The 15,450-nt window shown below is 42.4% G+C and overlaps 1 protein-coding gene across 4 annotated transcripts in view; it reads left to right on the top strand.

Moving 5' to 3' along the window:
• Positions 1–14,290, top strand: part of LOC125622121 (translocating chain-associated membrane protein 1) — a 52,831-nt gene extending 38,541 nt beyond the window's left edge. For all 4 annotated transcript variants that reach the window (XM_075118778.1, XM_048819738.2, XM_048819742.2 and 1 more), the window contains 2 exons: positions 5,492–5,652; positions 7,565–14,290. In XM_075118778.1, coding sequence (XP_074974879.1) covers positions 5,492–5,652; positions 7,565–7,638 — 235 coding nt within the window. In that variant the 3' untranslated portion in view covers positions 7,639–14,290. The remainder of the gene's footprint in view (positions 1–5,491; positions 5,653–7,564) is intronic.
• The last annotated feature ends 1,160 nt before the right edge of the window (positions 14,291–15,450 follow it).

Genomic DNA, 15,450 nt, shown 5'->3' with positions numbered 1-15,450 from the left:
CATTTGGTCCATGAACCTTGGGTAGAGAGGCTCAAGGTGCAGGTCGCCAGCCACATACCTTTAGAGGCATGCGCCCCCCGGCAGGAGTACCGGTCCCGGCACCTGGTATCTCCGAGACCGCGGTACCGCTCCAGGGACCTGTCAATGGATCAATGTAACCGATCCTCGGACCGTTGCCAATCCCCCTAGGAGGGTATCACTGCGTGCAGGTGCTTCCCGGCACCGGGCCCTTTCCGACTCCCAGTCCTGCTCCTCATCCTGGTACCGCTTGTCAAGCGTGAGACAAGCTGTCACGGATCCATCAAGCACCACTTGGTCCCTAAGACCCCGCTCCAGATGAGACTCCAGGTGGAGTGACCGGCATCAGTCGGGACAGAGCCACTGTTCCGCTCTGTCCTGGTCACCTGGGAGCGACTGCTCAGGATCCAGCCCTGGTTTGGAGTGAGGTTCCCTGATGGTGGGACAAGCTCCGATACCAGCAGTACGGCTACGTTGTCAGCACCGAAACCGGCCCCGTGGTTTCAGGCAGTGGCCAGTGCCATGGTACCCAGGGAACCTGCGGGGTTCTCCCAGTCCACCCACTTGGTGTTGGGAGCCTGAGAGAGACCAGCTGCCTCTCTGTCTTCCCCCCCACCCCCTCCAGTGCACAAAGCCTTGGGCGCGAGGACCCTGCAGGCCCAAGAGGGAGCAGGGGAACAAGCCACTGGGCCACCAGTGGTTTGGGGGGACCCTACGGCACCAGACGAGGCTATAACAGGGCCCCCTCCCTCAGTTCCTCTGGATGACATTAAAGTGCACCAGGAACTACTGAAGAGGGTCGCTGCCAACCTGGGTCTTCAGGTGGAGGAGCCTAGAGGACCCCTCAGACTCTCTCTTTGATGTTCTCTGCTCCACAGCATCGGCCAGGGTGGCTCTACCCCTTCATGATGAGGCCTCTAAGATCAATAATGCCCTATGGCAAAGTTCCTCCTCCCTGCCACACATCTCCAAGGGGGCTGACCACAAGTACTTTATGCCATCCAAAGGCCATGAGTACCTGTACATCCACCCTGCTCCCAACTCCCTAGTGGTAGAAGCGGTTAACCACAGGGAGCGACAAGGTCAACCCGGGGCTACCCCTAAGAACAGACTCCAAGACACTAGACTTTTTTTTTTTTTTTTTTTTTTTTTGGGCATAAGATTTATTTGTCCTCTAGTCTCCAGTGGAGGGTGGCCAACCATCAAGCCCTCCTGGGACACTATCATTTTAACATGTGGCCAGTTCGAGGGCTCTCTTCCTCAGGCTTCTAGGAAGGAGTTCCAGGCAATTATGGAGGAGGGCACGACTGCAGCCAGGGCAAAGCTCCAGGCAGCATCGGATGCGGCAGACACTGCCTCCCGAACCATGGCCTCGGCCATCGCCATGCGTCGGGCATCCTGGCTGCTCCTTTCTCGCTTGTCCACGGAGGCTCATCAGTTGATGCAAGATCTTCCCTTCGATGGGAAAGCCCTGTTTGTGGAACAGACAGACAGTAAGCTCCATGACCTAAAGGACTCCCGCATTACCCTTAAAACGCTGGTCCTGTATGTTTCTGGCCCTGCCCGCAAGCGGTTTAAGCTGCAGCAACCTCAGAGCCAGGCTAGCCACCCTCACCTGGAGCCTCCCTGTAAGAAATCCAGAGGCTACAAGCGGCATCCTAGCCAACAGCCTTTGCAGGCCTCTCAGTCAAGCTCAATCCTCAATCAGGTGGCAAGCGCTCGTTTTGAGGATATGCCCAAGGGCAACCTACCGGACTATTCCCAGTATCCTTCCTCACCTATTTTTGCCAGGTGCCTTTCTGCTTTCCTCCCTGTGTCGGCATCTATAACATTGAACCGATGGGTCCTCAGTACAGTGGAGTGGGGTTACACCTTCAGTTACTTCCTATTCCTCCTTCCCAGCCCTCTTTCCCCTTCCCTCTTCAGGGACCCTTCTCACGAGAGTCTCCTCGCGCAGGAGGTAGAGGGGTTACTGCAGCTAGGTGCGGTGGAGGTCGTTCCTCCAGAGTACAGGAACAAGGGGTTCAATTCCTACTACTTTTTAATCCCGAGGGCCAAAGGCAGTCTGCGACCTATCCTGGACCTGCAAGACTTGAACTGCTGCCTAGCGAAGGTGAAGTTCCGCATAGTCTCCCTGGCCTCCATCATCCCCTCCCTGGATCCAGGAGACTGGTACACAGCCCGTGATCTGAAAGATACATACTTTCACATCGCCATCTTTGAGGGACACAGACGCTTCCTCCAGTTTACGGTAGGTCCCAAACACTATCAGTTTGCGGTCCTCCATTTGGCACTGCGGGCATTTACCAAGTGTATGTCGATGGTGGCTGCTTACCTCAGATGTTGGGGTGTCCAGATCTACGCATACCTCGACGACTGGCTAGTCAAGGGCAGCTCCAGATCCAAAGGGATGTTGCGAAGTTATTAGCCACCTGCCATCGTCTTCGCCTGTTGACAAAAAAATGACAAAAAAAATCCACATTAGTTCCAGTACAGAGGATAGAGTTCATCGGAGCGGTGCTCGACTTGATCTGCGCCAAGGTGTTCCTGCTGCTGGAAAGATTCAGGGCACTGACAGACCTCATTGCAAAAGTCTCCACATTTCCCCTGACCACGGCCAGGGTTTGCCTGTGCCTACTAGGTCACATGGCAGCATGTACATATGTGGTGCACCACACCATGCTCCGGATGTGACCCCTGTAGCAATGGCTGCTGACAGTCTACTCCTAGTCCAGGGACCTCCTGGAAAAGGTTGTTCCCATCCCGTTGATGGTACTTACCTCGCTGCGATGGTGGACCAACCCCAGGAAAGTCCTGGAAGGAGTTCCCTTCATCAGTACTCCTCACTCAGCTGGAGCACCCACAAGGAAAAATTGGTGGGTGCGGAGCACCCATCAACAGCTCCCCAGCCTAGCTCACCACCGCCTCTGCTCAGCCTCCCCTGAGTGGGCTGACGTGTCCTGCTTCTCCCCCCTCCCTCCCAGTGCTTGCACCGCGAAACAGCTGTTTCGTGCTGCAAGCCTGGGAAGAAGGGGAACATGGTGTGCTTGGGGAAGAGGCAGGGCCAGAGTGGGGATTTGGGGAGGGATCCAATAGGGGCAGGGAGGGTGCAGAGTCGGGGCTGGGGTGGGGCCTGGGGGGTCCACGAGCACCCACCAGCACCAACAAAAGTTGGCACCTGTGGTCAAGTTGGTTTTGGACGCCTCGGACCTTGGCTGGGGGGCACACCTCGGCACCCTCCAAACCCAAGGTATGTGGTCCCCAGAGGAAATGACGCTACACATAAACATCCAAGAGCTCAGTGTGGTGCGCAGAGCGTGCGCGGTCTTCCTACCTCACCTGTTGGGCAGAGTAGTCAGTCCTGACAAACAACACAGCCTTGATGTTCTACGTCAACAGACAAGGGGGAGCACAATTCTCAGCCCTCTGCCAAGAGGAACTCTGTCTCTGGGACTTCTGCATCGGCCACGGAATCCATATAGAAGCGTGTCGCCTTCCAGGTGCCAAGAACATGCAAGCAGATCACCTAAGCAGGGACTTCTCCTCTCACCATGAGTGGGTTTTCCACCCGGAGGTAGCCGGCATGATCTTCCAGAGGTGGGGAACTCCCCAAGTGGATTTGTTCACCACCAGGCAGAACAGGAGATGCCACGGGTTTTGCTCCAGTTGGTGTCTGGGCAAGGGTTCCCTCTCCAATGCCTTTTTCCTGCTGTGGGCAGGAAGCCTGATGTATGCATTCCCTCTGATTCCACTGATCAGCAAGGTCCTAGCAAAAATCAAGAGAGGTTATCATTATCGCCCTAGCATGGCCTCACCAGCACTGGTTTGGGACGCTATCAAGCTTGTCAGCGATCCCTCCATGGCCCCTGCCGAACTGACCGGACCTGCTGTCACAGGATCATGGTCGACTCTTGCATCCCAATCTTGCGTCCCTCCACCTCATGGCGTGGCTGTTGCATGGCTGAACCCCAAGGAACAGGCCTGTTTGAAAGGGGTCCAAAAGGTCCTCCTCAAGAGTAGAAAGCCCTCAACTAAACAGACGTACCTGGCAAAGTGGACGAGGTTCTCCTGTTGGACAGCCCAATAGGGCATCTCCCCTGTGACTGCACCAAAGAATGCAATCTTAAACTACCTGCTTCATTTGAGGAACCAGGGCCCAGCACACTCCTCTATCAGGGTGCATCTGGTTGTCATTTCTACCTTTCATCTTCCAATCCAGGGGAGACAGTGTTCTCCCATGACATGACGGTCAGGTGCCTCAGATGCCTCGAGACTTTTTCCTCAAGTTCGGTGCCTGGCCCCTCAAGGGGATCTCAACTTGGTTCTGTCCAGGCTCATGGGTGCACCCTTTGAGCCTCTGGCCTCATGCCCTCTGTCTCACCTATTGTGGATGGTAGCTTTCGTGGTGAAGCAAGTCTCCAAGCTGCAAGCCCTGACCTTTAAGAACTGCCATACACAGCCTTCTATAAGGACAAGGTCCAACTCCGGCCCCACCTGGCCTTCCTTCCCAAAGTGGTGTCTATTTTCCACATGAGCCAGGACATCTTCCTTCCGGTCTTCTCCCCTAAGCCCCATGAGACTAGTGAAGAGAGGCACCTTCATGCTTTGGACGTAAGAAGGGCCCTGGCTTTCTAACTAGATCGGACAAAGCCTTTTTGTAAGCTTTTCTTCTCTACAGCTGATAGGATGAAGGGCCTCCCGGTCTCCACACAGAGGATTTCTTACTGGATCACCTCTGGCATTCAGACCTGCTATGAGTTGGCATGAGTCTCTCCGCCGCAAATCGTCCAAGCCCACTCAACCACAGTGCAGGCATCTTCGGCAGCCTTCCTGGCACACTTCCCGATCCAGGACATCTGTCGAGCCATGACGTGGTCCTTGGTACACACGTTCACGGCCCACTACGCCATCACTCAGCAGGCCAGGGACGACGCTGGGTTCGGCAGAGCTGTGCTGCAATCTACACGTCCATGAACTCCTACCCACCTCCGAGGGGAACTGGTTGGGAGTCACCGTAGTTGAATGGACATGAGCAAGCACTCGAAGCAGAAAAGACCATTAACTTTTCCATAACTGGTGTTCTTCGAGATGTGTTGCTTACTTCCATTCCACAACCCGCCCTCCTTCCCCACTATAGGAGTTTTCGGCAAGAAGGAACTGAGGGTGGGGGGAACTGGTGGCACCCTATATACTGCAGCACGTGTGCGCCACTCCAGGGGGTGCTGGAGCCAGTCCCCTATGTATACTGCTGAGGGAAAAACTTCCGGCACTGGTGCATGTGGCGAGTACACACACCTAAGTTGAATGGCTGTAAGTAACACATCTTGAAGAACACCAGTTACGGAAAAGGTAACTGTCTTTTCTAGGAGTGATCAGCAACTTTTTAAGATGGACATTTGGTGTTGCTTTGTTGTGTAACAATGTATAGTTGAAACTTTTATCTAACTTCTTATTTTAATCTGAAACTTTCTAGGATTAGTTGCTTGGCTGCAATTTGTCTAACACAGGCCTGGATGATGTGGAAATTTATAAATTTCCAGCTAAAGAAATGGAGAGAGCATATCCAGAACCAGATTCCTAAGAAAAAAATAACTTACACAAAGAGTAAATCAACAAAAAAAGAACCAAACAGAGGTCAGTAGGGTTTTTTTAATTCACTTCAGATATATACTATAAATATTTTTATGCTTGATTTGTTCTTGAAATCTTTTTGTATTTTCCTTGTATCAATTCCCAAGGAAGCTAACGTGTGGTCCATTTCTTATTATATGGTGAAAATAGATGTCATTTTTCAGTTCCTCAAAGTTAGAAAATAGTTTCCTTCAAAATATACTTACTCATGGTACGCTGTATTGCATGTTGCTAACTCGAGCCAGCAGAAAGACAATACTGCATATAATAAAAACCTAAATTAACAAAAGCCCACAGAGCTAATGTTCTTTCTAGAGTTGATGTCCTTTAGTGAACTCTGCACAGATACAGATTCCACAAATTCTGCATATTACTAGGTTGAAAAGTTTAAAAAAATTAGTCTTAAAAGTTCTATTACAACTTTAGAATACATCTTTTTGAATGCTTACAAATAAAAACTGTACGTTGTCTATTTTATCCTGATTAGTGAGGCTTTTAAGGTGGCCGTTTTTTTCTCGATGACCATAAATTCTACTTTTATTTAATTTTAGGTAATTAACAAATTGCTGTCACTTATTCTTCTAAATTCAACACCAAATTACAGAGACTTCTTTTTATAGTGACAATTGGACCCTTTAAAAAAAAAAAAAACTACTGTGAAATTAAATTGTAATCACTAGGGGACCTGTAATGAACAAAGATTTCCTATTATAGTGCATAGGCAAGATTTGGAAGAAAATTACATCTAGTAGGAGAACTAACCCTATTTGGCAGAAGTAGGCTGGGAGTCTTCACCTGTAAGATCCAGTACAGTGCTCTCATGAGAAGCCTATTACCAGTTGCTGGAATTTCTACCAGGATGCTGTCTCTGGACCCTTTTTGGGAGCTCCCTTGTTCATATCTTTCTGTACCTAAGAGGCTGTGGTACTTCAGATTTAGATACACTACTAAGCACATACTCTAGTGCCCCTGGAAGTCAATGGAAATACTCCCATTGATCTTAATGGGTGTCGGAGAAGCAGCTTTTACTCTCCACTACCTTTCAGAGCCTTCAAGCTGCTGTAAAAGAAGTGTGTCTGCTTCTCTACTTCTCCTCCAGCCTTGTGGATCCTTCTCTTTTTTTCCTATGTATAACTACACTGCTGCTCTTTATTGTTTTTCCATACAGAAGCATGAAATTGACACTATTCTTGAGCTTCACAGCTGCCCACAGTATTTTAAATAGCAACAGTGAAACTGTAATCTTGTGGACTTCACACTCTGCTGTAGGTGGGAAAATCAATGACCAGGAGAGGTTGAACGTCTGTAGGTGCAGGAGGACAACACTGCATTGGTTTACACTTACCCTTACCCTTGCAATCATAAGGGCTAGAAATGTGGGGTGGGGGAGGGTTGTTTTGGTTTGTTTTTGTTTTGGTTTGTTTAAATCTGATTCTGCTGAAGTTGATGGTGGTGGTCCCCTAAATCCCTAGGCCAAGCTTCCCACTTGCTTAGAGTGAGTGGATTTTTCAAGCTCTGAATAGAGGGATCTAGGCTAGCTTGAAGTTAACTCATACAGGTTGATTCGCAGTGACTGCATAAGATATTAATACTATGGGACAAATATCGTAGGTTACCATAGACTTTTATTGTGTTAGCATTGATAGTTCACACACAACTATAGTAAAACAAAATCTTCAGGTTCCATCCTCCACTGGCAAAAGGAATGATAGGGAGAGTTAGTAGGTAAGTATTCTATAAGTCCTTCAAAACATTACCTTGTTCCACCTCTCTACTGGAAGACCCCAGAACTTTGCCTAAATTTAGTGTTGAATATTGTCATCTGATGTTTTTAGGTTTGCATATCAACTTTTTGTTCTACAGAGGCAAATAGCATTTTACCTGTACTTTAGCTTTCCCTGTTTTAAAATTTCAGCTAACTTTGTCAATGGAGCAGTAAAATTAGAAGATGGAGCATCGCCCAGAACCAGAAAATCAAAAGTATTATGAGATGGAAGCTGAAATCGGAAGATGACATATTGACAGAAGACTGTGATTAAAAAATATCTGTCACTGCAGAATCATAGGCTATTTGTCTGTCTTGTTATGATTTAAATGGACACTATCAAGTTAAAATATATTTTAAACACATTTTTATTAATACATAACTTGTGAAAACTGGTCACTTTTTAATCTAATTTACTTTACAATTAGTGTTTGCCTCTTTCAGTTTCACTCAACTTGGACAATGAAAATAGACAAATCACTTGCACTTTCTGGCTCTTAGTAGCACAATTCTGCAATGTTTGAGTGACAGACATTTCAGGGGATATTTCAGTCTAAACAATCTGTTTATTTGAAATTTAAAAAAAAAACAACTTGGAAACATTTTCATTAATATTACGGTTTAGAAAACTGGTGGTTTTACAAAACCTAAATTCTGGGCCAAAAATATCTGACCATGTACGTTTAACTTTAAACTTTTGCACAACAGACTCTTCTTTTTATCACATTCTGATATTGGAGTAAGAGATAGTATGTCTGAAATACATGTTAGCATGGCAAAAAAAAAAAAAAAAAGTGAATGACATCTACTTCCCTTCAAAGAATATATAAAACTTGATTTATATAACCTGTTCATCAAGTTCTGACTTAATATACCTAACTTCCTCTTAGGTGATTGTGATATTTTCGGTAGACACACAGATTATTGGATGCAGTCGCCTTGCAGAATTGCCAGTGTACATAGGGAGTTTTGAAATAGATTGTAATGTCTTGTTTGGAAACAAGTTGCCAATTAAACATCTAGGGTGAAATCCTGGTGCCACTGAAATAAGAAGAAAAGCTGTCATAGATTTTAGTGAAGCCAGCATTTTACCCTATGGCCAAATTTTGTGAAAATGTTCCCTGGTAATTTTTCTTTAATTTTGGCACTGACCTGTTTGAAAGTTACATGTGGCTTTTTCATAAAGACTATGAAATTGAGTTCAGGAAATGTACTTTCTGTAACTGCAATTTTTTTTTTTTAAAGGTGCTAAGATTTTTAATTACATTAGGCTGCCACTTGTTTTGGTTTCAAATTCAGATTTAAGTTTTTATATCTCCATAGCTCATTACTTAAACACTGTTTTAGATATGATTTATATTTAAATCTGTAGACCATTTCAGAATACTAAAGTCTGATGCTAGTATAATTAAGTGGTCTAGTAAACACTGCATTATAGGCCTCTTATCCCCAACCAATGGCATCGGTTTTGTATGGATTCTTGTACTACTTGCCATCCTTTCAGCCAATTGGATCCTATTTCTCCAGCACACAAAATTCTGTTCAGAAAACAGTTGACTTATGCAGTAGAGCTGACTTTATAATATATGCCTTGGGTGCATAAAACACTAGAGATGTGCATTAAATTACACTGTCACATGTTCTGAAGTGTCTGTTGTGGTTAAGATTTAGGAAGAAGGTTTACAGTTCCTTAAGTATTAATGCCACAAAATATCATATATACAACTTCCTTGAAAGAATAGTTATTTAAAATTTATCCATATGTAGGTTTTTCTTTAATACTATTTCTCCCCTCCCTCCCTTCACTGGCTGACCAGGTTCTTTCTCGTACCCTATCTTGTGTTCCTTGAAGCAGTGCAGTGTCTTTTAGTTTTTTAGTGAAGTGAAGCAGAATCTAGTAGGACTGTTGAGGGGCCACTTGTAAAAAGTTCAGCTGTATCTACCCAATTTCTCCCACTAGAAACTGGCTATAGACCACCTATTCATTTCAGATTGACCCATGCATTCACATACAGTAGAAACAGTTTTTTGGCATGTTCACCTAAGCTACACTCCATTAAATATAAGTATTTGCCACTTATCACACAGCATGTTCAGAGCACTTTACAAGCATAAATCCTCATAACCCTCCAGTGAGGCAGGTAAATAGCAGTGTTCTCAGTATATAAGAAACTGACAGATTAAGTGACTTGTCCAAGGACACAGTGAGGATCATTGCCTCTGCTGGGAGTAGAAATCAGGATTCCTAATTCCTAGTCCAGTGAATGAATCACACCTGACTGCTGACCACACTTCTGTGAAAAGCAAGCGAGTGAGAGACTGAAGGTTCCATATCGTATTACCAATCCCTGGAGCCATCCGATTTCTTAATCTTAGGTGTTGCCACGTTGATCTAAGCGCTTGTTTGACTATGATAACTGATATTTTTGTAAGTTACCTACATTGTCGTGACTGGTATATCTAATGCTATTTAAGTCTTATGAACCCATTTTCTAATTTGCCCTAACTGTTCCCATGTGCAAATGGTATGTAGGAGTATCATGTGTGATTTCTCATAAACCTGTACATTTCTACTAAAAATGTTTACCATGGAACTAAAATATATATTTTTTTAACAATTTTAATAAATGTATTTGTATAATCATGAATGCCTCATTTGATGAAAGTATCATCTTATGAGCAGTTTTGGTGTGACCTGCTTAGTCTCTCTACCATACTGCTCACAAGACAATGCTTTCTCTGATAAGTAACTGCAACTGTAAGTATACCATACATTTAGGTTTTGGGCCACTTTCCAGCTGAAATGGCCAAAAACTAGTTATTATATAGGTAAAATCTTTTACCCCGAGAAGGGAATTCCTACACTAAGGACACTGTGAATACAGGATAAAAGTTATATTGCTTTTACATTACAGATGCAAATATTTTCTTAAATAAGAATTTTTTCCTTTTCCCCCATCCATCGCAAAAACATTCAGACCAAGATTTTCCGGGGGGAAAAAAAGGGGGGGGACGACGACTAAAATTAGGCTACATCTATACCTATGCACCTAAAAAGGGGACAGATTTTCCAAAGCATGGAACCCCCAGCAGTTACAATTAAGTAGCCAGATTCCCAGAATGGACACTGCAGAGTATTCAACACTCTTCAAACTCTGGCCACTTATTTAGGAGCCTAAGTGGTAACTTGATTTTAGGGTCCTGTTTTTTTCAAAATTTTAGCCCCAATCTTTTTTCCTTTAATATTATGGAAACGTACATTTCTAGCACCCTGCTTATGAATTCACTGAACAAAATGTACTTGAATGCGATTCTTGTTGCATGTCATACATAATGGACACTTTAAGGAATCTACACTTCTGAAGTCAAATAATTTAAGTGAAACATTTGAAGTGTCCTTGGCATATAATTATTGTGTGTATACGCACGTACAACATCTGTAAAATAAAGATAGGAATCTCAGTCTTGTAGCACGAGAGAAACTCCCACTATTTCTTTTAAAGGTAAAAATCATTGTTTTTTGTCATTCTGTTGCATTTTTGGATGCTCACTGTGGAATATCAAAATGCGTGAAATGAACTAGGTCTGTGCCTTAATATTAAGACATTTCAGTAAACTTTAAACAACTTGCAGCAAAAAAAAAAAGTTCTTTGCACTTAATGCAATGTGTTTTGACAACTTTACAGTGTAATTCTACATATGTTTCAGTGACTGTTTGGAATATCAAATAATGGAAGATGGAAAGTTGGAGATGGGACGGATGTGGCTTATTCACACAAAGCAAGTGTGACCTGCATTAGGGAGCAGACTCTGAGCTGGCTGTTCTGAGGCAGGGACTTTTGTGTGATGACTGGAAGTGGTAATGACTAAAAATAGTAACTTGATCTTATTGTTCAAAATTCCCTGTAGGTTAATATGTAGACTGATTATTTCTGTTTTCAGTTTTTGTTGCTGTTTGTTTTTTGGAGAGGTGGGTTGTTGGTTTTTTCTACCTGATTTGAGCGTGGGTGACAATAACATGTAAGGGGGAAGGGAAGATTATGGGTTGGGGATGTAGAAGTTAGGATACTAGTAAGACTAATAAATAACTGTACTAATGTTCCCTTTTGATTATGAGTACAAAGCCCTGAACTCACCTAATAATAATTTTTATTGTATTTGAAAGACTAAATTTTAACAATCTTCAAAAATAAGAACCCAATCTCTGTACACTGCAGCCTGTCTTGAATTCATTTTATACTGCCAAATAAAATTTCACACTTTGTTTTGTTCCATGGTGGGAAGAAACTTTGTGACATGTTCAGGACTCATGTACTTGTATTAAGCACAATACTTAGGAGGAAGCTATGAAAGAGGGGTCAGCAATTACAAATTTCCAAGTGATTGACCATTGATTTTTTAAAATTTTGTACATTTGGAAATATTGTCCAACAACCTCTTCTACCATCTTTGAAACAACAACCAAAATACTAAACTAATCTATATCTCTGAAGCTATAACAAAACCCTAATTCTGCAAAGCATACTTAACTCTCATTGACTTCAATGAGACTGATGTGTATAAGTGCTTTGCTACATTGGGGCCTAACTCAAATATATTTAATTCAGGATTACGGTTGGGAGTGCATACTGCCTCTTCATCTTTAAAGCACATTGGTGTCAAGGGTGGAATTCTCAGAGTGCCTAAATGTCTTAAGAGCACTTAGGACTTGTGCCCAGAGACCCAAAGGTATTTAGGCCCCAAACTCCCTTTGGAATCAAGGGGCATTAGAGGCCTAAATATCTTTGAGGATCTGGGCCTTGTATTTCTAAATAAAATAAGCCCAAACTTTTAAAAGTATTTAGGTGCCTAATTCCCACTGATTTCAGTGGGAGTTAAATGTCTAAATACCTTTAAAAATCTGGATCTTAGGCACTTCTGGAAATATTACCCAAAGTGTTTAAGATCATACACTAACAACATGTATTTTATCACAAGTAATGAATTTCCTTGTTTTTGTAGGTTTGTCAGACCTTCACAAAACTAGTTTGATATTTTTCATTTTAATAGTATTATAAACTTAAAATACATTAAAGGCCAAGTTCTGCATCTATGTTTCCTTCAGCCCCATTGACTTAGCTGAGGTTGTATGAGATCTCAGTGCAAAAACTGAGGCAAAAACTCTCTAGTGCTGTGACAACTCTATGAATAGTCCTATTAATTTGTATAAGCATTTTACTTAAATCATAAATAATCTTTTAGTCATTTCAGTCAATTTTCTGTTCTGTCCTGTCCTGTCCTGTATAGTTTTAGACTTCAGTTGCACGTCAGGAGTCCTTCAGAGGTAAGGTTTATTTGGGGAAGGGGAGCATGCATAGTAAAGTCACCTGACAAAAGCTCTTATCAGTTTCAAATAGAAAAAACTTACTGTGCAAATAACTTATTGTGAAACCAAAATTGGATCCTCTTATTTTAACCCTCAGAACATGAAACTTGTATTTTTTAAATTTTGAACTGTTATTTAAAACCACTGTACAGATTTACTGATGCTGTTTTTGTGGCAGTACTTCAACTAGGGCCTGATCCAACTATTAAAGTCAACAAAAAGACCCCCAACAGGAGTTGGATCAGGCCCTAATGGTACATATTTTCTTTCAGAGTTTGCTTCACTCTAGCTCCAAGATGTATATGAGAAAAACTTCTAAATGCACAATATTGTCAAATAATGAAGCAGTGGTACTTCACATGCTATAAATTTGATTTATTTAATTGGGTTTCCTATTAGATGATTTGGCAGAGGGAGCAATGAACTATGATTTTTATAAATGTATCATCTACATCTTTCAGAGTAACAGCCGTGTTAGTCTGTATTCGCAAAAAGAAAAGGAGTACTTGTGGTAGGAGACTAACCAATTTATTTGAGCATGAGCTTTCGTGAGCTACAGCTCACTTCATCGGATGCAACTACATATACATCTGATTGTCTCCCAACGTTACCTATTGGAATGGCTGCTATATCTAGTTAAGTTGGAGGTACATTGCTACTTGGAATACACTCTCTGATGCAATCATTAATCTGTCTGAATGTTGGCTGCTTTCCCCCCCCCCCCCCCCCACAAAACGTAATATATGCTAGTACTGAGAACTGTTGGCTAAAAAGGACCTCAATACTGTAAATGGTAAAGTTATAAATATTAAACCTCTCTTTGTTACTAGTTTTAAGCCTCAGAAGTTGAAACTATGGATTTAACTATCATAAACAAGAGAGTAATGTTTACAAACTGTAATAGTGTCTTAACATTTTTTTACAATTATCCAGTAAAATTCTTATGTAGAGTTGACTCTACACTTAAACCAGCAATGTACTCCATATTATATTGCTCATGAACCATGATTAGTGTGGAACTGTCTGATTGCAACAAATATGGAAGCTTGGTTTTTTAATTGATGTTAAACTGTACTTTCCGTTTAATTTAACTGATTTGTCTGTTCTCTTCCAGTTAATCTACTTGAGTGCTGAAATGCATTGCTTTTTCTAATGCATCAAGAAAAATTACTCTGTTTAAAACATCTCTTTATCCACCACTATATAGGCTAAAATTGTGCTAAAACACCATCAGTTATTTTACTTTTGACCCCTGTAAAGTTTATGTAATTGGTTGTTTGTTTGTTTTTGTTTGTTTGTAAAACATAGCACAAAAGCTATGTTTTCTGATGTATGTAAACTCGTGATTATTCATTTGCTTGGTAAAATGTCTAATAGGAGACCTTGCTCCATAGAAAGTTTTTTGCTGGTATTCTGTAACTGTTTCTGAAATGTATTTATGATACTTTTATAATTCTGTAATTTTAATTTTTTTTGTTGCCATTAAATCCATGTTTTATTACTACACTAAATCAGTTGCTTTTTGTAGTTTGGTCAATTAAGTAGTCAAGCCATCTGAAAAGCACTAACAGTGCCTATGGAGAAAGTATTATACCAAGTGTGCACATAACCATGCAAAGTGCATCTGGGTTTATTCCCATTTTCCAACATTTTATCTCTTTTCTGCTGATAATCTTTGCTTAGTGCCTGCTGACAGAAGGCACCTCTTTCTTCTGTCTCCATGGTACACATAATGATCCTTCTATGCTGGTCCAGACAGTGGTTATGAGGAATTTTCTACATTAGATTTGATTCTCCCCTTCCCCACACACCACCCCCCAGAAGTGCAGCTACACAAATGTATTGCTGCTAAGCCCTTACGTAGACACTTGCACCAATATAAAGCAGGTAAGTTGCAATTTTTACAGCTGTGCAGCATGTCTATATTTAGGCTTTGTTTACACTTAAAAGTTATGTCTGACCCATGCAAATATGTAGGGGAAAAACCATATCCCTGCCTGACATACCTATACCAACAAAAGCCCCAGGGTAGATGCAGTGATGTTGATAGAAGAGTGCTTCTGTCTACATAGGTAATGTTTGGGGATGTGTTGTTCCTAAACCTACAGAAAAAGTTCCATCAGCATAGGCTGCATCTACATTATGCCCGCATGACAACTGTAGGCTCTCCAAGAATTCTAACTCCAATGCAAAGGGGTGCCATCTTCCCAATTACTATATGCAAATAATACTATATATACAGTGCTTTGCAAATGTTAACTCAGTGTAGTATATGCATGGTGAGACCTTCCCAACCCCCCCCCCCCAAAAAAAAGAGCCTGACCCGTTGACTTTCAATTGTAATTGTGCTCATAGGCTTTTTTGAAAATCCCATCTTCCACCTGAAATCTATTTGGTTCTTTTTTGCTCATGCAGCACTAACTATAGAATTTGCAGGAAGAACATAGTAAAATTTTGTCAATAATGCATGAGCCCAACTAAAATCGACTGCAAAGTAGAGTGAACAAACATCATTTTTCACAACAAAACTGCACTTAGTCATTTCTTCAAATTTAGAAAATTATGTTTGATTCCAGGAAAGAAAACACCCCTCTAAATTGCAGAAAGCATGTTAAGTAGTACATTAAAAATGGATGTGGAGTCAACTAAAGGAGAATCCTCCATGCAACAT

This window comes from Caretta caretta, chromosome 13 (assembly GCF_965140235.1).
Source record: "Caretta caretta isolate rCarCar2 chromosome 13, rCarCar1.hap1, whole genome shotgun sequence".
In the NCBI taxonomy this organism is placed as follows: Eukaryota; Metazoa; Chordata; order Testudines; family Cheloniidae; genus Caretta; species Caretta caretta.
Note: the sequence above shows the minus strand (reverse complement) of the source record. Positions and strands in the feature narration are given on the sequence as shown.